We start from the raw sequence: 24912 nt of genomic DNA on the forward strand, positions 1-24912 counted from the left end.
TTTTTAGTTATTCATTGTACGGAAGTACGAATTCAATTAGAACTTACATTTTGAAGGTATCTTAGATTTCTATCTCGCTCTAATATATATGTGATTATGTTTTCTCTTTTTTATATTATCAATCTATCTTACTTTATAATCTAAGATTTGTAAAGTAGGTTTCATAATTATTAACGATGGTATTACATTACATATTCATATCAACATATTTTTGAAGTTAAAAGCATCCTTTGTTTTAATGAATAGAACACACGAGGCGTGGGCAAGTCCATGGTGTGTTAATAAGTGAAATGGGAAGCGGCTGTTCATAGAAATTTAATGGAACGGGTCTTTACTAATTTAAACCATATTATTATTCGCATGAATCCTTTTATCAAATAATGGTAAGGTTGCATGGAGCGGTTAATTTCAATAGTATGAAGTTATTTCATTATTATATATGTTTATTTTTATATATGTTTGTTTTTCGACGAGCGTAGCCTTAGATTCTACCAATATTGCAAATGTGAAAGTATATTTCAAAATATTCATGCGGACAAAGCCGCGAAACATAACTAAGTTAAAAGTATATAAATTGGTTATGTAAAAGAGAAAAAACTTAGCAACAAGTATGTTAAAAAAATAGACGAATAGCGAAGTTCATATATGCAATATAAGCTCGAAAAGGATTTGGCGGATGTATGAACAAAAATTTTACTTTTTTATTTTTACGTTTTGAATATCAGATATGTGTTTATTGATATATTTTGTGAAGGTTAAGATACAAGTTTTTAGAACACGCGTACTTATTTAGAAAATTCACGTAAGTTCATAGTGACTGAACTAGTTTTTACATTAAATTAAATTTCCAACTATAAGTCCGATCATAAAGTAAGGAATCCAGCAATTTTCCCAGTTGTTACGAGAATGTCTGTTTAAAAACACTATAAACCGGCTTTCAAGTAATTTTGTTGTTCGTATTTCTCAAGTCTGTACTATACAAAAACAGGCAAAGGTAACCTTCATTAATATTTTTTAAGAGACATTCAGACGTTATTCTATTTCGAATTTTTGACATCTTTAAGACTTTTAGTAGTTTCCGATAGTTGTCACCATTAAAACAAAAGTAGATTATTTTAGTATATATATATATATATTTTTTTTTTTGACACCGACGTCTAACCCAAAAATATACTTAATATTTTTGGGTTAGACGTCGTATAAAAGAATACGTTCTTTGATGATTATGAATTATTAAAAACAAAAGAAAAAAAAAACTTTTTTTTTTTTACAACACAGGGGGCAAACGAGCATGCGGCTCACCTGATGGTAAGTGACTACCGCCGCCCATGATCACCCACAACACCAGCGGCATTGCAGGTGTGCTGCCGGCCTTTTAAAAAGGAATATACTCTTTTCTTGAAGGTTATGTTGTCGTATCGGTTCGGAAATACTGCTGCTGGAAGTTGATTCCAAAGAATGGTTGTGCGTGGAAGAAAGTGCCTTGAAAAACGCACGGTGGAAGACCGCCACTCGTCCAGATGATTGGGATGAAACTTTAGTTTGTGGCGGGTTGTACGGTGGTGAAAATCAGCAGCAGGTATCAATCCGAACAATTCCTCAGAACACTCCCCATGATAAATTCGGTAGAAGATGCACAGAGATGCAACATCTCTGCGCAGTTTCAGTGGGTCAAATCGGACAGTAAGGCGTTGACTATCGATAATTCGAGCCGCCCGACTTTGAATGCGGTCTAACGGAAGGAGTTGGTACTGTGGCGCTCCTGCCCACAGGTGAGAACAGTATTCCATATGCGGCCTGACTTGGGCTTTATACTCGTATAATTTCAGGCGGTGTTCTGGCATGAAATATCGTCTCACCCTATTGAGCACTCCTAACTTTTTGGAAGCTATCTTAGCCTTCTCCTCCAGATGACCGCAAAACTGGACGTCGCAAGATATATCAACGCCCAGAATTCCTAAACTCGACTTTTTATCAAGGGAAGTGCCCTGAAAGTGAGGAGATACGACAAACGGCGTCTTTTTTGCGGTAAACGCGCAGACTTGTGTCTTTTTGGGGTTAAATTGGACAAGATTTTGTTCACCCCAGATCGAAACTTAATGGAGTGAAGTTTCGATTTCAGACAAAAGTCTATTCCGGCACTCATCGGTATGTGCCCGCGAGATCTTTGCATGACCGATATATAATGTATCTCCTGTACTGTCGTCTGTATAGCAATGAATATTACTTATCTGTAATATATCATTGATATGCAGAAGAAACAGAGTCGGAGATAGTACACAGCCTTGCGGGACACCAGCATTCAAAAGTTTTAAATCAGAGCATGCTCCGTCGACTACGACCTTAATGCTACGTTCCTTGAGAAAACTGGCGACCCAAATGCACAGTCTCGCAGGCAACCCAAATGAAGGTAGCTTTGAAAGCAGCGCTCTATGCCACACCCGATCAAAGGCCTTCGCAATATCCAGACTAACTGCTAAGGCCTCTCCCTTACTCTCGATTGCCACTGCCCATCGGTGTGTTAAGTAAGCTAAAAGATCACCGGCTGAACGTCCCTGTCGAAAGCCGTACTGGCGACCACAGATCAGCCGGTGCTCTTCTAGGTACCGGAGCAGTTGACGGTTAATGATGGATTCCATAACCTTCGAGAATAAGGAAGTGATAGCTATGGGCCTATAGTTAGCTGGATCTGAGCGATCTCCCTTTTTAGGGATCGGATGCACCAGAGCAGTCTTCCAAAACTTTGGTACTATGCCCGATGAGTAGCTGAGCCGAAAAAGACGCGTAAGAACCGGAGCCAACTTATCTCTTCGACTGCAATTATGTTTGTTTGTTTTGTGAATAAAAAATTATAAACGAAAAATTGTGTTATTTTATGTTTTTCATGCTAACTTAACAGCTAAATTCGTTGTTAGTATGGGAGGCCCAACATTTTTTATCGCTTTTTATTGTCTATATACATGAACTACCACATAGATATAACAATATAACTATATTATCCATAGAACCCTATAATTAAGCCTTTTTAACCTGAAATTTCATTGTCATATGCCGCCCATCCAACCTAAATTATAGGCAGCAAGGGCAGCTATGTTACGTAGTAACAATTTAATTCATTCAGATGACTCTTACATAAATTTCCTTCTAATAAATAAATAGTTTTCTATATCTATATCGGTAGTCATCTGTATACATACAACAAAATTGTAACAAACTAGACGATGTCTGCATATAGGAAATATTACAAAAAAAAAAAATGGATACGAAGGGTTTTAAAAAGAGCAATAGAAGTAAAAACAACATTTTTTAGTTTTTTTTTTTTACTATCTATCGACATGTAAGATCGCTCTTGTATTACGTTTTCACATTTGTACTCCAAAAGATTGAACTTAAAATCTGGTGTGTGTTTGATTTTGATGCGTTGTCTAGAAGTGTCCTATTTTATTATTTATTTATTTTTATTTTACGTGACAAAATTTTCAATTATATGTATATATGAATTTTGGAAATAGTAATCATTCTTGCAAAATTCGTTGTAGAAGTTAGTAGTAATAGACAAAAATATAAGATAATAAAAATAATTTATGAAGGACTTAAATATACCTAAAGTCTACTATATTTAAGCAACCTCTTCCATTGACTCTTAATCGTAAACCAAACATCATCGAAGCCGGAAATCTGCTAATTTCCCATATCGATCTTGTTTCTTATGTTTTGTTTGTAGAACGATTTGGGTAAGCGTTTGAAATTTTCCAAACGACCAGCTGACTGACTGTCAATAATGTTGTAATACATATAATGGATATACCATATATAATATAGGTACATTGTGTCGCCTATCCAGATTGAAGCCACCCAGAGTAACAGTAGATACAGATCATAAATGGTAGTTTTTTATGGTATCTATGTACTTGGCAAACAATTGTATGGCAAACAAGCTGATGGCCTACTTAATGAAAAAAGATGATTATCGCCTATATATTCATATATATTATTTTCATGACTGTCAGCATATTTTCATGATATTTCATGGATTGTACAGAATATTTTATAATAGCCATGCTATGCATCATATTCTTTTACGCAAATTAAAATGTCTAAACAAGTTGACACTCCACCAGATGAAAAGTAGTTACCATCGATTATAAACATGAACAGTATCATCGACGTCACAGATTGTATTGTAAGTCATGCGTTGCTATTCCTTAGAATCAATGATGTTATGCCTATGTGCGCTGTAATTTCACTACAATATTTCACGGCAGAAATACAAGTAGAAGAAAAGTACTCATGCATACTTCAACACATACATTGTATGGAGAAGATTTAATTTTGATTTATTTGAACGCAATCTAACAGACAATTAAACAAAAAATATAATATATTATATATACAAAAATAACAAAGAAACAAAAGTACCAAATATTATATGTACACGCAAACCCTGCCTGTGTAATATGACACTAGCTACAATTATTTTTTGCGGCGACTAAAGTAAGGGACCCATTTCAGCATGTGTCACGAATAGGCCGCATCGTTGGTTTTCAGTAGACTATTGAATATAAGAAGTTAATGTAGTATGATGTCGTATTCGATGAGTTTTAAATAGTGAATAAGTATATAGTAAATACGACACGAAAAAAATACTTCAACAGCAGCTATAGTAATGGATAGCTATAGTATATAAAAATTATAAAGCAATGTAAAAATTATATTAATTAATTAAGGAAATAAAATATTATTCTATTTATGACCACTTTTTTTTTTTACAACACAGGGGGGAAACGAGCATGCGGCTCACCTGATGGTAAGTGAATACCGCCGCCCATGGTCACCCACTGCTGCTGCCGGCCTTTTAAAAAGGAATATGCTCTTTTCTTGAAGGTTATGTTGTCGTATCGGTTCGGAAATACTGCTGCTGGAAATTGATTCCAAAGAGTGGTTGTGTGTGGGAGAGTCTTGAAAAACGCATGGTGGAGGACTGCCACTCGTCCAGATGGTTAGGATGTAATTTTAGTTTATGGCGGATTGTACGATGGTGAAAATCAGCCACAGGTGTCAATCCGAACAATTCTTCAGAGTACTCCCCATGATAAATTCGGTAGAAGATGCACAGAGATGCAACATCTCTATGCATTTTCAGTGGGTCGAGCCGGACAGTAAGACGCCGATCGTCAACAATTTATCCTAATTACTATTTTTTAAGAGAAATAATTAATGTAAGGAGTTTTATAAGTGCTCAAAGCAGCAAAATTTTGTAACGGTACAGACTCACAACATTAGATTCTTTCTGCCTACCTCGTGAGAGATCTGAAAGGGGATAGACAAATTATTTCATGGCGGACAAATATAAACGTTTACACAGTAAATACACTCCATTCCAGGGCGTCGTTTAGATAATTCCCCGCAATCTTAAATTAGAAATTCATATTAAAGTGGTTGGTACTTAACTTTATGTCACTGGCGGTGCTATTTCGCAAAGTGTGCTCTTAGATGATAAATTATTATTATACCTAACTGAGGGAGTGATCGATATGGTCGTTAAGTCAGTCCTGATAGAATTCCGAGGTATTCTGCTTCTTGTAACATCTCTATTATGTAATCCATCCAAAAATTAAGAATGAAAATCTTTCGACAAATATTGGTATTCAAAAAACGTTCAGGAAATAAAAACGAATGGATTAAAATTAATTAAAACTCTCCACTTTGGCAGACGTGATGTTACAAATATACTTAGTTTATAACATTATTAATTTATATCTTGGACTCTGACAAAGGATTGTATATTTTAATTTTAATAGTCAAGGCACGAGTCGTAAATTACGCATAAAACGGAATATAAAATAAATTAACAATGAACTTGTTACTGAATATCTAGTTACATTCAAATAGTGGATTTACATAAGTATTTTTAAGTCCTTGACAGTCATGTCAAATACAATAAGATTTAGTTCTATTGATATTTAAACTTAACTTCCACGCAAAGTTTGAATATTTAATGAATAATTTTATAAAATATCAATCCTATTAATATAATAAATGCAAAAGTTTGTAATGACAGGTGGATAAATGAATTTGATTATATTTAGTACACAGGTTATATACTAAGATAGCACATAGAATACTTTATGTACATATATATGATTCACGCGAGCGGAGCCATGAGATATAGCTAGTAATACATAATTAAATTTGGCGAAATGATCTCCAGTGATAATATCATCTGAAATATTACGAAACAAGTATAATTAATAACAATCTAAAATTTGACGGCAGCGTCCAAATTCCAGTATTATAAAGCTAATCGTCTAAAACCATTCCTAAAGACTGAAGTTTAATTTGTTTACGTTACAACTATGGAAAGTAATAAACGTAAACAAATTAAAGAGTATTTGAGAGCAAATTATAATAATACAAGATTTTAAATATATACAGAATTAAATACTTATTTATGACGTTTTTTTCAAAGTAGCTTCAAAAAAGTTAATATAAATAGATACTTTTTTATTATTCCCTTCAAAGATCACAATTGTGTATTTACCAGCAAGAAAAATTACAAGAAATAAATCTCACAGGAAAAACAATGAGCGGCGTCATTACTCAATTTGAAAGACCTTTAATGTATACCTATGTTATGTTACTATCTCTGTAAGTCCGGCACCAATTATGATAATTCTTATTGAAACCTATAGAATTTATTTGTCCAATACTTATTTTGTCACCATGTAAGTAGCTTTTTTTGCGAAACAATATCATCTTTTTCTCAAACATGCTTGGAAATGTGAGTGAAATTATTTTGACAATCTTCTTCGAGATAAATCAAAATTGCTGTACTGGCCAAATACATGCGGGCAGCGGCCGGCAAAAGTTGTATGAAAATTCATATCTGTATGTATACAGTTGTATGTGAACTTATATCTGTCCTGTAATTTGAAAATGGAACGACCTTTTATTTCGAAACATGGCTAGCAAGGAGGTAACTAGTAAAAGGTTTTATTTAAATTTCGAACTGGCTTGCAAATAGAAAGCTGTTTATTAAAAAAAAAACAAAGGAACATTATGGCGCGTAAAAAAATATTATTGTTCAGTATTCGTCACTGAACTTAAAAAGTAATATTGTGTTTTTGATTTCCGCGCATTGTTTGAGAAAAGTACGTATAGTACTTTTCTCAAACAATGCGCGGAAAGCCTTGGCCACAACTAGGCATTGATGGACTCACGTATGTGTGCCTCGGCTGCGCCTCGGCCCACATTTGCACGTTCGTCCATCAATACCTCAGCTGCTGGCCGCTGCAGTAATGTACTATATATGTAGTCGAAAAATTAATCAAACGTATTATTACTTATAAAACTGAACATAAATATATCATAGTGCGATATGAAAGTATAATTGCAAGTTCGCTTCAAAATTTTTCAGTCACTTAATAATTATTGGAATATGTAAAATATTAATTTATATATTTTAAGAAATATTTTAACATGAAAATAATAATTTTTTAAAGTTTGCTTGCGCAAAAAAAATCACCTTCATAATATTCACATAGCTTGAAATATTAATAACACGACAGAGTGTCATAATTACGTTGATGGTTTTAATGTGCGAGTATGAAAATCTCGAATGCTTTCAGCAAAATGGATGTTATATATATGTATCTATAACTCAATATAATATTTAAAACTCAGGCCCGCATTTGAGCGGTTGTGGGTATAGCCTCTACCTCACTTAGTTAATAATTCCAAAGGCCTTTTACTTTATAAAGTAAAAACGTTTACTGACTAACGATAACAATAATGTTACTCTATATGAACAATATGTGGCACGTGTATGAAAAAGTCAAAGAAAAGCTGAGCCTTAGGCTTACTCATTCGTACGTCTGAGTTGTAAGATAAATAGTGTTAGTAAAAGTGTGATTACCTTGAATAAATATCACGTATTTTTCTAAGAGAAGCCTTCTGACACTCAATGTTAGCAGCTCTGATCTTCTACAAACCCCTCTAAGCCTTCGACAAACAGCGTTATTTACGTTTCCTCGTCCACTGAGACCTGTGTCAACAGCAATATCCTCATCGCTTTGAGATGGGATACTTGTAAGACATGACTGTTAGTTAGGTAGGTAACCAACTTGGCAATGTACGTAAGTCACGAGTGAAGTAGAAAGCAGGTCAGATGGGGCAACATCTTAAATATTTGATTGCTTTAATTAATTCGAAGGTTTATTTTTAGAGAAAACAGTGTTCTAATGAGGTTAATTATTTATAAATTTAATACGACAGAAGATTAATTAACTGTTTATTAAGTATCTTGTATTATTAATGAAAGAATTTTAGAAAATATAAACAGACAAAAAAAAATCCTGTATTCTTATCGAAAATGTCGTAGTAAAAAATAGATTTTACAATAATTCTCACGTTTTTATAATAAGTACTTAAGACTATTGGAAACTAATTTATTATGGAAATAATATTATAATGTTACTAACGTAGGTATTTTCGTTAAATAACATGACAATATTATTTAGATTAAACAACAAAAAATAGTTTAAGATATACACAGACTACTAATAGGCTATTACCTTGTCCTCCTCAGTCAACATTCAACTTATTATTACATGATATGTATTTTTAAAATCCTTATCCAATTTCCTTGAGTAAACTCAGAAATAATAGATCACAAAGTCACGTTACTGTAACAAAAGAAGGAAGGCTTAATGTAAGCTGTACATAGATTTATAATATTTAATAAGGTTATAAAGCTCAGTCATCATTCTAAAACAATATACCTTTACTAATATATATTGACACAGAAATTGAGAATCTCTTAATTTTTCAAGTCATTTAAAAAGTCTATTTGTCCTAACTGACTGATCTATTAAGACAAACCAAACATTGAATTTTGAATATAAAAATATTAAAAAGTAAGCTAGATGCCTTAAAGTTTCTCAAAAATTGTTATAAAATTGAAGGGAATAATTAAGCTTGAGTGAAATTGGTTAAAACGATTGGTATATGGGTATATGTTTAAGATCCATAGTTCGAAGACAACATCAATCTACAAGTAAACAAATCAGTAGGTAAAACGTTGAGAAATTCAAGACAGAATACACAAATAAATTTTTCATAAACACGTTTTTTCTACCAGAGTTCCAGCAATTTATCAAGCCCATATGTTACGAGTGTAAAAAAATAAAGATTACATACAAAAAAGAATAACAAAAGGAATATGAAGACCTTCGTTCTAGTAACAAAACCAGTACGTGCGTCGAATATAATTTTAACTACATCCCTCATATACATTTTTACTCGAGGGTATAAATTAAATATGTAATTCATTTAATAACTTTCTATTTAAATCTAATCTAACCGACATAAATTATATTTATCAATGCATTAACTATTATATATCAATATCAACGATTCGCTGATATCTAGATAAACCATGCGAGGTTTTTAAGTATGACACATAATTACTTTGTAAATAGAATAAGTATATTAAATAAATAATTTAAAAATAGCACTTTATTCATATTATTACTATATTAATATTATAAATGTGAAGTTAGCTTTGTTTGAATACTTGTTTGTCACCTCATAAATCATTGAAGCTGATTGCTCAATTTTGTGTTCACGTATTACTTCTTAACTATCTTGTGAATTGAGAATTGTTCCTAAGTTGTATTTTTTAAAAAGTTTTGTTCTCTGTTGATATGTATTATTGTGAAATCTAAAATTTTCTATTTTAAATTATTAATATTATTTTAGTAGATATTCCTAATACCATACTAGGAAATCTAGTAAAAGTACTTGAATTTAATATGCACCTTTAAATATCGTTTAGACTATATATCAATTAAGCAATTTTAAAATCGGCATCGTTCCAATTTTTTTTTTTGGATGACCTAGTAGTTTCGTTTCATTAATTGCCTTACCTAACCAAGAAAATTATTTCAAAATTTTGGAGAAGATACCTGAAAATAATACTGTTAAAATGCTATAATTTTGATTATTAGAAAAAAACACTACTCTTTATCCACAGATGCGATTTATATATAAATACATTCCATTGTATGCACGAAGTTTAGGGTCGAAATTTTGATATAATTCGTAGATTTCATGGTAGACCCACGGGCTGCAGGGTTACTCATTTTTATTTTTCTAGTTGAAACAAAATTTTATGTGAAAATAAAATCGAGCGCTAAAGCATTATAAGAAAACGGAAACCTACAACACTCTTAGCAGTCAGAAGATAACCCTCTACGGGATTCTTACTTTGTATCTATCGGTTTCGTTAAACATTTATGGAGCCAATACCTTTTCTCGAACATTCACCATTAATATTCTCACATAATATTGCATGCAGGAAGCCTTGATGTTATATAAACATTTATGTGTATTATATATTTTATTATATATACATTTATAAACATTCAAAACACATAAGTCACTATCTCCAAAAGTATAGGGATACTCAGTGACAATATTTCTAGCACTGTAGAGTTCCGGCGTCATCTTATAGATAGGGTCAAACTGGCGTCCAAAACGCTCGGGGTGCTCAATAGAGTAAAACGGTAGTTCATCCTGAGAAAAAAACGATTATTGTACAAATCGTAAGTCAGCTCCTTATGGAGTACTATTCTCATCTGTGTGGCTAGAGTTCCCTATTATCAGCTTGGTTCTCTTGTCTCGGTTCAAAGACGTGCTATGAGAATAGTCGATGATCCTAAACACACAGGCGTTATCGAGCCCTTAAATCTTAGACGAGAATTTGCCTCTCTTTGTATGTTCTACCGCTTATTTAACGGATTCTGAGGAATTGTTTAAAATAATGCCGACAGCCTCTTTTCATCATCGCACCACTCACTATCGACAGAAAATTAATCCTCACACGCTGGAATCTAAATAGTGAGGCACGGTGTGGTTTCAAAGGAATTTTCTGCCGCGAACGCCAAGGCTATGGAATGAGCTCCCTGTGGTGGTTTTCCCTAAAGACTATCAATATTAGAACTTAGAATGGCAAACAAACTAACGACCCATCTGATAGAAAGTGATAACAGTCATGGAATATGAAACAAATATACAGACAGACAAACAAAATTTCTAAAAGATGTTGATTTAGCATCGATTGGTTTTATTAAGATATCTAATATATTAATGCAATAAGAAGGAGATTCTCAATTCGGTCATATTTTTTTTACGTTTTTTACCTCATGGCTGTGTCAGTTATAAACCGATTTGGAATATTCTTTTTTATCTGAAAGAATATGGTTACAGATTCCATAGAAATTTTATAAAAATTGGTTCAGTGATTTAGTTTTTAAATCAAAACAACTGGTTTTGCCAACATCGTAGTAAATTTTTTTATGGAATATGATTTTTTTAAATATGTATCTTATACAGATATCATTCTAGTTAAAACTTTTTTATATTATTATGATTTTCCTTTTTTGTATTTTGTTACTTTAATTCTTCTTCTTATAATATTCTGGAGGAGATAACAAATGGCGACATATTGTATTTTGACTTTATCACTACCGACCACTAATATTAAATAATAATACGTCATATGTTGAAAATTCAATGAGGACAATGCATATGTAAGGGAAGCTGGGCAACAAAGAGAATTACACTGTCAAGGAAACAGCTCGACAAATACCGTGTGTGAGATAATGAAATATTTTCATTAGACCTGTGCAAACGGCGCCAAGTGTGCAAATATGGAGAGTATGTAGACAGCTTATTAGCTCAATAGCACGGCAGATATAAAACAGGAAGAGAAAAAAAATAAACTAAAGTATTTTATATTATTAAAGAACTCTTAAAAAATTTCTCCACATAGTTTTTAATAATTAATAATATATAAATACTTTGATTGATTTATAATTCATCTATAAAAATAAGGTAATTGCCTGGATTTGTAATAATTCCAACGACTTATTAAGAGATTTACCAGAGGGAGAGTTTGTACAAAAGTCGATCGCTTGGGTACCTCTGTCCCATTCGTGTTTCAACCGTGAAGCAGTCGTGTTTACATAGCTGTGTTTCAGTTTGAAGGATGGGATATGGCGTGAATTTACAGGGTACAGAGGAATAACACCTGAGTCCTCAGGAATAGCAACGCATGGGGGGTATTATGGGCGAAACAGTATACTCTATTATGTCCATGGTACTGCTCATGTCTATAGGCGACGGTTACCACTTTCCATCAGGTGAGCCTTGCATTAGCTTGTTTGCCATTCTAAGTTGTATAAAAAAAAGAAAAGATATTTTTTATACGAATAGTTTTATGAAGTTTAGTGCTATAATCTTTAGAAAGGAAAAGAATACCAAATGTCTATTTCAATCACAAATCTCTGCTTGTAAGATGAGAATAGGATATAGCCTAAAACGATGACTATATAATTTAGTATAGAGTATTCTTTTCTCCTATTGTATTGATATATTGTTATAATAATATATATTGTTTTTATTTAGGATATCCTATGTATAAAACGTAATGGTGACATATTATACTCGTACTCTTTCTGTATCAATATTACATTACATCATTAATATTACCTTCCTCAATTATATTACCTGCTGCAACAAAATCTAGAATTAATTCAGATAAAACTACACTGTCAGGAAAATTTCTTTGAAAAAACACCCATGTTCCCTTTACGATCCGAAGGACCATTAAACCAAATTATATAGTCTCAAACAATGTTTTACCCCTTGAAGGCTTGGAGTTCACTTTACATTGGTAATTCAATTTACTTAGAACGTTTACATACATTGTACGCGCAGTGTGACAGTGTGACTCAATTTCGGTAGATGGGCACCAGCGCCTGTATAAGTCGACATAAGTTTACGCAACAAACTATATACTGTACCGAAATTTATTTGGCAGACAACATGACGCCCCACTGAACTCATATTATTGCTAAATTGCTGACTCAATATTGTTTGTCTCCACAACACTGACAATAATATTTGTAGAGGGTTAGGAAACCTATAAATTAAACGTATCTTACTCGCAGATATTGTGTCACGTCTATTTATAATGAAACGTGTTTATAAAATGGAACTTTCAATAAGCAGTGTTATACTGTTGTTCGGTTTTCGTTTAATATGTATAGTAGCAGATTTAGCAGACGTCGTTTCGCCCCTTTGCTGCCACCTACCGGATCCTTATTTTCTTATCGAGATAAATACTATTCTATCTTACAAGTTGAAGCAAACAATACATATTTACAAAATTTCCTTAAAATACGTTGATGGATTTTTATGATTAGTATGAATGAACATTGTCATATTATACATTAAGATAAAAATTGATGTATCTCAGATTCCATTTCGTTTTTGATAAATATTAATGAATGATATGATCATTTACATTTGTAATGTAAAAAAAAAACTTTTGAAAATGCTTCGAACGACGAAACTGATCATTTATTTATTTATTCATTAGTACATGTATGTGTACAAGGTGGACTTAATGCTAAAAGCATTCTCTCCCAGTCAACCTTAGGGAATTGTTAATATTCTCAAATGAGTTTCTGTTAATAATTGATATACATAAATAATAGAATTTACATATATAAACAAATAAATAAACATAAATAAAAAATACAGTTACACATATATAAAATGTACTATATTATACACAAATATCAGAATAATAGATAATACTTACTGTTTAGATAAAGCATAAAAGTGAGCATAAACATTTTTTTTAAAGATGTTTTAGTCTGGAGTCTCTTAATGGTATCAAGGAGCGCCATCCAGAGCCGTGAAGGGTTTGAAATAAAAGTATTTGAAACGGAACCAGTACGTTCATGTATTTATTATAACTATTTTTAGAAGTATACAATTCGTTTTTCTATCAATATTAGTATAAAGTCATAAAATTCTTGTTACCTTTTTATATATAAGAAGTATCTAATCATACTTCTCAAAACTTTATCGGTAAGGTTTCATATTATATTCTTGCTTATTATACAATATTATCTAATTTTATACTAAGCTTCTAAGACAACATTTTTATATATGACAAAGGTATTTTATATGTAGTAAATAATATTTTTATCACACAAGATAACTTTGTCATATCATAATAAACAGATTTTTGCACGACCCATTCTATTTCTTTACCCTAAGATTATTCAAAAATACTTTTCTGCATACCGGCAATATAGGATGACACAAAAAACCTATCACGTCGTTAATCAGTAAGTCGTACGTCATAATTAGGTATTTTATGAAATCTACATACAGTTTTTCACAAAGATATAATTTACTATTTTCATCCATAGATCAAGCATAGTACCTGCGGTCTTAATAGATATGACATCCAATGACGTTAAAAGTTAAAACGAGACATCATTATAAGAAAAACATGGAAGTGTGAGCAAGATTGGAAATATTTCTTGCGTCTTGTTTATCAGTTTAGTAATATTTGATTAAAACTAATTCATACATATATATATATATATATATATATATATATATATATATATATATATATATATATATATATATATATATATATATATATTAATATATATATATATATATATATATATATATATATATATATATATATATATATATATATATATATATATATAAATTAAAACAAATTACATTATTATAATTTTGTTTACCGCGATTGACCTGATCTACAAGAGAACTTGACTTTTCACAAATAAGTAAGATTTAACATTACAATTACTATGTTAGCCATCGATATATTTTTTTAAATAATGATATCTCTATAAATTTTAAACAGTAGTTAATAAAATTTGTGTTTTGAGGCACTTAGTACTAAGTTTACGTTAACCGTTCAAATTAAACAGATATGTTATTGATATTCCTCGTAAATAAGAAGGTATATTTATTATTAGTTAATTTGCTCATAGTAGTTTTATGGTATACTCTTTCTTTAGACTCTTTTTACCTTTTTATCTGATTTTTCATTATAAAAAAGTCATGACGTAGAATGTCAGTTATATAATTGCTCCCTAAGCTAATTGTTCTGAACTATAAGAATTCGTATTAAAACATTCCTTTAACTTCAAATTTGAAATAGTCATAAATTGAACATGGATAACATCGTATACTCATATATCAAAATACGTAAAAATTTTGGGAAACAACCCATGTTTAGTGAAGTTCCCAGTCATATGATAGATTCTATTAATCCAAATAAAAGGGAACAAAAACAATATATTTTAAGAAATCCGGTTAATCACGAGACTCAGGCTTCTGTTTGTCAGTCTGAGGTGTATATTAATACAAAAAGAATTATTCTTCACAATGAAGGCGTTAATCATGCTGAAGGAGGTTGGCCTAAAGATATTAATTTTGCAGACGAAGAACTTACTTCTCGATATCGTCGACGTATAGAACGTGATGATACTTACGTAGATGCTGTAATGAATCTATACCCTACATTTGAGCATTATATAAATCAAAACAACGCAATAGAAATGTATGATCTATTCTTTAAAGAAATGGTACCAGAACTACCAGTGGAAAGATCATATATTCGTACTAATAACATATATAAAGACCCCAGTAGCCGTCGAATTGCTTCTATCAGTTGGACACACGAAGAAGATTCAAAATTAGTTATAGCTTACTGCAACAAAAAGTATCCTGTGAAGGTACCTTTGAATAACAATCTGCAATGTTACATATGGAATATAGAGAATCCTCTTTATCCAATGGCTGAATTCTTACCCCCAGTTGCATGTTGGCAAGCAGTATGTTCTCCTATTCATCCTTCTATTATAGTTGGAGGTTTAGAAGATGGTACGGTATGTGTTTTTGATATTCGTGTTAAATGTGTACCAAATATAATAAGCCCTACACATTTAGCACATCGAGACCCAGTATCTTCAGTTTTATATATTCAATCACGACTGAATACCGAATTCTTTAGTGGTTCGTCTGACGGAAAGTGTATGTGGTGGGATATTAGAAATATATCAACGCCAATAGATTCATTAATAATGTCTGTTTGTATCCCTCCAGGAGAAAAAATAAGCTTAGCGAATGCTGAAGGTGTAAGTTGCTTACAATACGAAAGAAGTTTCCCAACGAAATTTCTATGTGGAACTGATACTGGAATGGTTATAAACGTTAACCGCAAGGGAAAATCTCATCAAGAAAAAATGAGTGCTATATACCACGCGCATAATGGACCTGTAAAAGCCATACATCGAAGTCCTTGTACTTCAAAAATATTTATAACTTGCGGTGATTGGACTGCTCATATTTGGAGTGATGATATTCATATTTCCCCTATAATATTTGGGAAAAGTCATCGCTATCAAATATTAGATGTAGTATGGGCTCCGCAAAGAGTTTCAAGTTATATGTCTGTAAGCGCAGACGGGAAATTTCGATATTGGGATCTTTTACGCAGACACCATGATCCTATTATTACATTGCCAATATCAAAATATCCTTTGTTGAAAATAAAACCACAAGAAGATGGACGATTAGTTGCAATAGGAGATACAAAGGGATCCACATCACTACTATCATTTTCGGATAATTTGATTTTATCTGGTGATAGGGATAAGCAGTTAATGTTGCAGATGTTTGACAGAGAGACTCGACGTGAACATATATTGGAGACACGAGTGAAAGAAATCCGTTTGAAATTAAAAACGGAAGATGAAGCAGGTTCTGCACCTTTAGGAGTTGTCGATGAAGATGCTTTTATTAAGACGACTGAAGATGAATATAGAAGAATTGTACAGGAAGAAATGCGACGAACGGGTATTGTTTTTTTATCAGGTACTAAAGATTCCAAAATGAGGAAACGTTAAATGAGTCACCTTCGTGAAAGTTTTTAATAATAACTATCCTTTGTGTCTTTGTATTGTTTTGTATGTGTGTCTGGTTGGTTTTTAAGTTACATTATTTTGTTATTACATAAAACTAAAAACTATTTTACAATTTTTTTATTATTTAAATTATTATAAGGATCATGTGTGTAATGCTGATATATATAATTATCAAAAATAAAAAACCAATCCAGTATAAACAATTATCCCATTTAAAGGTTTTAGCCGTATTATGTATATAATAGAACATTGACCGTATATTACGTAGAATAGCAAATAAATTGATGATTCACCTAACAGAAAATAAAAATCGTTGCTGATTGATAGGAGCACTATGGATATCACAGAATACACTGTGCCGTCTAAGGTACCCATGATGTCATTCGTAGGCATTTTCATGATCAATATGTTGCCATACACTATAATTTCTTTGGCATATTATAATATATTATATTAAAGTTTACAATTTGTAAAAAACAGCGAAGTCGATAATAACACAATAAAAAAGAGACTAACCTGGAAGTGAATAATTGTAAAAAATTATGGAAATTTGTTTAGCTTTTAGAGAAAACATATGTGTAACAAATATAACAGCAGGCGAATTGAGAACCTTTTTTTGTTTAAAATTGCTTAAAATATACTATTACGGTGGTCATAAAGTATCAAAAACTTGGAAATAGTCAAATACTAATAATCTATAACTATTTACCTACAACAGTTTTCAATATTTTTAACCGTATAATTATATTTCTCTTTTTCTAAATATTGATTATTAATAATATTAATTAAAAATAAAAATTGGGTAAGATTGATAATATATATATATATATATATATATATATATATATATATATATAATATATATATATGGCATTAAGTTCGCTTGTTGTACCAAACATTTTTTATAATGTGGTTAGTAAAGAATAAATAAATACTATATCAATAAAACCAATCTGAATAAGACATAAGGCACTAGGTGAGTTGTTGAATATGATGATAATAATATATGTACCTAGTTAAGTATAGGTGTTACGAATATATATCTTGATACTAGAGAAAGAGAGTTCCCGCTCTTACTCAATTAGCAGCAATATTAATGTTAGTAAAGTGAAAATGTACCTTATAAGTTTACTACATGATTTAAGGATTCAATTCTCACGTAAATCCAGATTTATCTCGAGCAAAATTGTAGGAATTTTTCACATTGTGCCTCCTTGTCCCAGGTAGATACTTCATTTCACGGTTCTGTAATTCAAAAAACATTCCATGTTTGTTATCAGTCTTCCAGCACGTTTAGATTATTACTCCTTTCGTAACCCTTGCGGTTGTACCTTTTTTGGGACGCATGCTTTTACATCCTTTATTTGTGGTTGATTAATGTACCCATTATTATTAAGAGCTAGCCAAAAATTACACGATTTAAATTAAGCCAGTAAAATTTTATGCTTTTGTAAAAAAAAGTTAATGTTACGAGGGTTCTGGCTTTAGAATATTACAGGCATCGATATAAATGTGGTGTACCTGCCATTAACATTATTATGTAGTATCTATTGTTCTTTATAGTATTATAGGTTAAGTAGGTAGATAGATAGCTACTCTTTATTATTTTTTCCAAAAGATTACAATAATAAACTTATAATACAAATAACAACAACACAAATAATTTATTTTCTTCGTTTAATTTTGGCCTATTATAAAAAAATATCACAAAACTAGTAAGCTAGAATACAGCAAAAGTGCTAGAACACAACTAGTTGGTTAAAACTATAAAAATATTGGAGACAACATATAAAATTGTTCAAGAAAACTGCTCAGTAACTAAAAAGATAATACACAAAGGGATTTATATAGACTGTTAGGGGTCAACTATGATCTCCAAGGGGTCCATGTCAGCGAAAAAATAAATTGCAATTCCATGAGTTGCAAAAGATGGTCCATGAAAATGGTTATAATTTAATTAGGATCTGACCTTAATTCTGATTCTACATGAATAAAATAATCCATATGCAACGTTACTGCATACTTAAATATTATATAAAACTATTTTACCATTGTAATTAGCTTTTTTTTTCGCGACTTTATCCTCGTGACAGATGTATATTGTTTAAATAGGATAAAAATAGACAGTAGAATATAAACTGTTAAGGCGAGTAGATATAACAAATAAACATTAATCATAGTATTAAAAAAAATAATCATATTGCAATTATAAAATATAAAGGATTACGAAATTTAACAGATTACTTGTTTTATTGTCTTATAAATGGTTTTGTTTCTTTATCAAAAAAAAACAATGCAATCGCTCCATTTCTTTTAAAATATAATAAAAAAATGTGTGGTGATAAATCTCAATTCATCAATTTAAACTCGCAGCTTTGGGCCTGAAAACAGTCATCATTAATGTCGAGAAGACAATGAAAAAACCGCTTAGGAAAAGCGGAAGCTACGGTTTTGTGTTACAGTCGTTTTATTTAGGTTAATGTCTTGGTATCAATGCAATTATTACTCAGTAGCTATTGCTTTGACTGTCATAGGACAAGTAATATTCCGTACTTCCATTTGGCCTCTTCGATCACGGGCTAGCGTTAATTTATTCAATTATATCTTAGCTACGTATCATGAAAATAGAAAATTATCAATATAATAAATTTTTATTTCTATTTAAAGTCTAAAAGATAGAATAACAATTAATTTAGAGTTTTATATAGTTTACAGTTCTAAAACCTTATTAAATACTATCCACAATTAATTTAATAATATGCATACGCACATTTATATTCATGTACGAGTATATAATTAGTAATTGTTAACACTAATAGTTACATTATTTTGTTAAAATAATTACATACTTTTTTGTGATAGAAACTAATCGCTGTATTATTGGAGATTAGTAAGTAGTAAGTAGTAAGTATTTTCATTAATTATAATACATTATTGTTAAAAAATATATGCTACAAAGTTTTTCATTGTCATCAATTTTTTTCGTTAGACCTTATACATTTTAGCACAATGTTCAAATTTATAATAAATGATAATTAAGAAAAAAATAATTTAATCTTGTAAAATAAATACAGATGAAATCTCTTTCAATAAACTCTAAAAAGAATGTATTAAAAATTAAAAAAAAAAAATATCCAAACAACTAAAATAAAACAAAATTGAGAACACTTTTATACGTGAGTAAACAATTGGGATGTTTGTAGAGAATTAATAACTTTATACGGACTACTTCATCATTATTTTGAAGGGCGCCACTGTTAATCTCCTTTGTAGACCCACCCTTTTGGCGCGATACCAGACAAATGCTACTATTTCACCAACCCTTTCAAGCTTCTGCAGTGACTTCAGTTAGGCATATTCAATAGGGTTTTAAGGTAGACTATTTTGAACCTTACACTGAGAGGACATAAAGCAACAAGTTTATAAAGTGAACTTTCAGTTTATGAGTTCGAGAATTAGTTAAATCGCTAGGATCAAATCAATATAAGAGGCTCTCTTGTTACAGTCTATTATTTTCTTTGATTAATTTTAATTAACTGAATTACAAACTATCGTATTTCGGTTAATTTGCGCAATTAATGCTGTCCATTGGCTTTTAAACGCGGCTTTGTATTTTAGTCTTACTTTTATTTACATAATTTATCAGGTTTGTTAGATTATAAAATTAATATTTTACTATTTCATATAAATATATTAACATGTGTGGAAAAAACTGCAAATAAGCATAATATAGATATAAACTCTAGCAGTCGTTAGTAATACCAGACTTTTAATAATGTCACTAAATCTGTATTATGTGATATATCTTAAAATTACGTACTTCAATGGCTACTCGCTTAACTCGCTACTTAAACTGAACTTCACTATATTTGCATAAGCACTGACCTAATCTAAAAATAATAACCAGCAATGATATTATTATAGTAATTTTTTTGTTATGGTTGTTACGATTTGCAGTGTCATTTGTTATTTTGTACCAACCTATATATTAATTATCCATGTTTTTTATTTTTTTCTAATTAAGAACTCATTATGCAGAACATAGTCATATAACCATTTATTATTATTCCAGACTCGTTCGACTATTATTTTCAATCTACCTTTGTCGTGATTAAAGTATTGCCGACTTTCCTTTGTGATGAGGATGTGAATAAGAAATTCGTAATTAAGTCTTTTGAAGGCAAATCTAGAGCACTTTGTAATGAGGTGAAATATTGTTTAAGGAGTTTCATTTCATTATTACAGTTGTAATTTGGAGAATTCATTACCTTATGTCGGTGGACATATAGTTTGTTTCTCCCATATCCGGTTAGTAGGTAGGGAGTTGACAGTTTTAATTTTTAAAAATTGTATTTTCTTTCCTTATTTTAGCGTCAAAAACGTTCTTGTAGTACTTCCGGTTTTTATAATGTATTATTGGTTTGATATTGAGATAGGAAATTTTCTTTGAGGTTCCATTTCACTAGTGGCAACGTAAATCGTTTACGTATGGATTTGACATTTTTGGGCAACGATTTTTATGAAGTCATCATATTTTTCATTTCCTGAAATACTTTGCGTGTTTTACCTTAATAAGTATAAAAATAAACGATGCTCGGGGTCCTGGGAATACTTATTTTCATATTTGCAATAAGTCAACGGAGCTTGGGTCGGAAACGCTCTCCAGTGTTGAATTCTTGACATATTAGCCCTTTTTTATTTGGGCTGTTTTTATATTATTATCTATAATTTAAAACCTACAAAGATCACTGTTATCATACACAATATGAAAGTTTAACATCGTATCATCATTAACTAGTTAAAATAACGCAAATTCCCTCTAATTTTAATAAAAATAAATGATTTTATTTTTATTTTCATCTAGAATCTTACAATATTAATCTTTTAAGACAAATAGGCTAGTATTAAAAATCAATGTCATTTTTATTAATTTTTCAATCTAAAATGAAAAATCGCAAATGAGCAAATGTTTGTCCTGTATATATCTGTGATAATGTATGATATAACGAAATAATTTAAAATAGTATTCAGAGCAATGAAACTACAGTCTAATGATGAAGCCGGAAAATCGAAATGTTTTACGTATAAGCGAGGTTCACATTTTTTAATAGCTGATAATGCAACAGTAACCCCACCGGCGTTATCGGTATATGCTGGCGGGACACCAATGAGAAATGTTAATTAAGGATGAATGCAGTTCAGTTAATCTATCATAATGAATCTAACAAGAATTAATCATGATGGTCTTCAGAGAGAACCATGTAGAGGTCGACCTGTTACTATAATCACGGTTGGCCTCCTTCAGTTTGTATTCTCAAAATCCGTGAAATAAATCATGTGATTCCTTGGTTGTACCAAAGAGTAGTCTACGCATCATGTTAGAATTACGATTGCCCTTAACCGTTTGTTTTACACACTTGCAATATCTCTGGTGTTGCAGGTGATCATAGGCGGCAGTAGTTACTTAACATCAGGTAAGCCGCATGCTCATTTGCCTTCTGTGTTATAAAAAATATCCTTTAATATTTTTTTTCATATATGTAACGCATTGTTTCGACTAATAATCATATACTATTTTATATTATTCTTCTGTAGATCGATAATACTAACCTTGTTATACAAATAGCATCTCCTTAAATACTTTCATAAAATCGCATACATTTAATGTGAAATGCAGATATTGTATTCTTGTACCACAGGCTAGGCGCTCATACTTCACAAAAAGTACTGTAACCACTTATCGTTTGTATACTAGGAGCATGCAGCTTCTGCACTTTGGGGTTTAAATTTAAAGTCGTTGTAAAATATACGTTACTTCTATTTATTTTTCATATTAAATAATGTTAGAGTAAGATAACCTTTCAAAGTTATTATACTGCATACTGAATTAGTGTTGTTTCTGTTAATTCTGCCACCATTAAGTGTATAAACAACTTCTACATTTAATGATTTAAAGTCAAGGTAACATTAATTTTACCTCTATTTATTTCTCATATTAAATAATATTGAAGACAGTATGAAATACTAAATAGATTATTAGAGTGGATACTGGATTAGTGCTATTTTTTTTTAATTTTTCTGCCGTCGCTCAATACAACCCACATTTCGAGATTTTAATTTAAAATCGATGTAAAATAATGTTACCTCTATTTCTTATATTAAATAATGTAGAGGAAGACAGTATTTTAAAAGTTAATATTTTTCGTTACAATAACTTTAAATAAAGAATTAAATAAATAACTGTTTATTAAATTTAGATTAAAAGTAAAATTTTGTCCATGAGATATTATTTATATCGTCTCCTATACTGACTAAAGTTAAAACAATATCAGTTGGTGAGAGTTAATAAAAGCAAAACAACCCAACACAGATATTATTATACAAAGGAAACAGCAATTTGTCAGTACGATAACCACATTGTTCCAGTACCCAGGTGTTTTCCGAAACGCTACTAACTAAATTTACATCATAAACTGGGTATAAGAATTTATGATGTAAATTTTAACTTTAAATTTTGCATCATACCGAAATGAGGCATTAACGTCCCAGAAGTGGGTTTGAGACTTCGTTTTACAGAAGGATACAATTAATAGTAATTGCTGACTTAATGTTTCCCTGTATTTTGAACTATATATAATACAGTACAAAAATAAATAGAAAATTATAAAAATCGTAGAATAAAACAAAATCTTTATTCTATGATTTTTGTACTTTTAATGTGAAATTATTTTATGGGTAATAAATGATTTACATTCAAATTTATTCTAACTAATATAATAAAGTACATTGATCTGCAGTTAGTTTACTAATTGTATACAGGCGATTTTTTTCTATCATATTTATATATTCGATTTTCGTTCTAATATATTCTTTTTTATTTTCATCCTTTTGCGGGATAGACAAAGAAAATAAAGCCCAAACAGCGTAATCTGCCGTAGGTTTTTATGGATTTCATAGCTAGTTATTCTTAACTGTATTCATAACGTAAATATAGGTAGGAAAATATTTTTTTACACTTTTTAATAGCTATATAGCGCAGCGCGAATATTCTGTTTTCACAATATAGTAGTTACAAATAATAAACATAATTTTGTCGATTCTTTAATTAAAGTTACAATAACGACTCTATATTATATCTAGTATTATTTTGTTGAAATGTCAGAAGTACTAAAATGTATATTAATTTAGAATAGAATAGTAATAGGTAGAAAAGCATCTCACTTTCCTATTTATAATAATATTTAGTATGAACTTATAGGGATAATAATATCAATACTTCACATACATAATATTTATTCATTATAGAATTCTACCAAAGCTTAATATTTACAATACGGTCACATATAACAAACAAAAATGCCTTAAATTGGATTACGTGTTACAGTTGCGGTACACCAAAACCACGTTTATCGTAATATCCAATAAAGGAATTTCCTAATAAATGTTTTTGTCCTGTCATGCTAATATGGCCGATAACTAATTGGAACGGATTAGTGAAATAAAATATATGTATATATTTAGATTACAATAGATATTATTACTGATTAGTTAATGTATAAGATTAGGTATTTTTATTGTAGACAAGGACTATACAAGGTTTACATTATAATCAAAAAATATTAATTAAAAAACGACAAAAAATAATGTGAAATTAATTCCGTAATAACGTGAAAGGCTCAATTCATATTTTTTTTTAAAACAATATCCAGTTTTACCGGTAAAATACTCCAATAAAATGATGCTAACATTTATTTTGATTTTTTACACTATATATATATATTTTTATAAACTGTAGTCATTACCATAGAAAAATTAGCTTTGTTGTATACTACAGATAATATGGTGACAGGATGACAAAAATGAAAATATTTTCAACGCAAACTAAGAATTAGCTAAGAACAAGGAAGTCTTTGTTCTCACTGTCAAATGACTTTGTGTAAAAAATTAATAAAAATCGTACTACCAGCAAGATTAAACTGTGTCACTTCCACAACTTCCGGCTTAGGGAGAATTTTAAGATTATTTCTGTCTTTGTTAAACACAGCTTCAATATTCCATAACATCCATTAAAACTTCTATT

General features: G+C 30.5%; 1 protein-coding gene across 1 annotated transcript; it reads left to right on the forward strand.

Moving 5' to 3' along the window:
• Positions 1 to 15016: 15016 nt before the first annotated feature.
• Positions 15017 to 16880, forward strand: LOC113514236 (dynein intermediate chain 3, ciliary-like). The gene has a single exon (XM_026898265.2). The coding sequence runs from the start codon at positions 15078 to 15080 to the stop codon at positions 16812 to 16814; it is 1737 nt and encodes a 578-aa protein (XP_026754066.1). The 5' UTR covers positions 15017 to 15077; the 3' UTR covers positions 16815 to 16880.
• The last annotated feature ends 8032 nt before the right edge of the window (positions 16881 to 24912 follow it).

The sequence above is a fragment of the Galleria mellonella genome, unplaced genomic scaffold, assembly GCF_026898425.1.
Source record: "Galleria mellonella isolate WM207_F2 unplaced genomic scaffold, CSIRO_AGI_GalMel_v1 utg139, whole genome shotgun sequence".
NCBI classification, from domain to species: domain Eukaryota; kingdom Metazoa; phylum Arthropoda; class Insecta; order Lepidoptera; family Pyralidae; genus Galleria; species Galleria mellonella.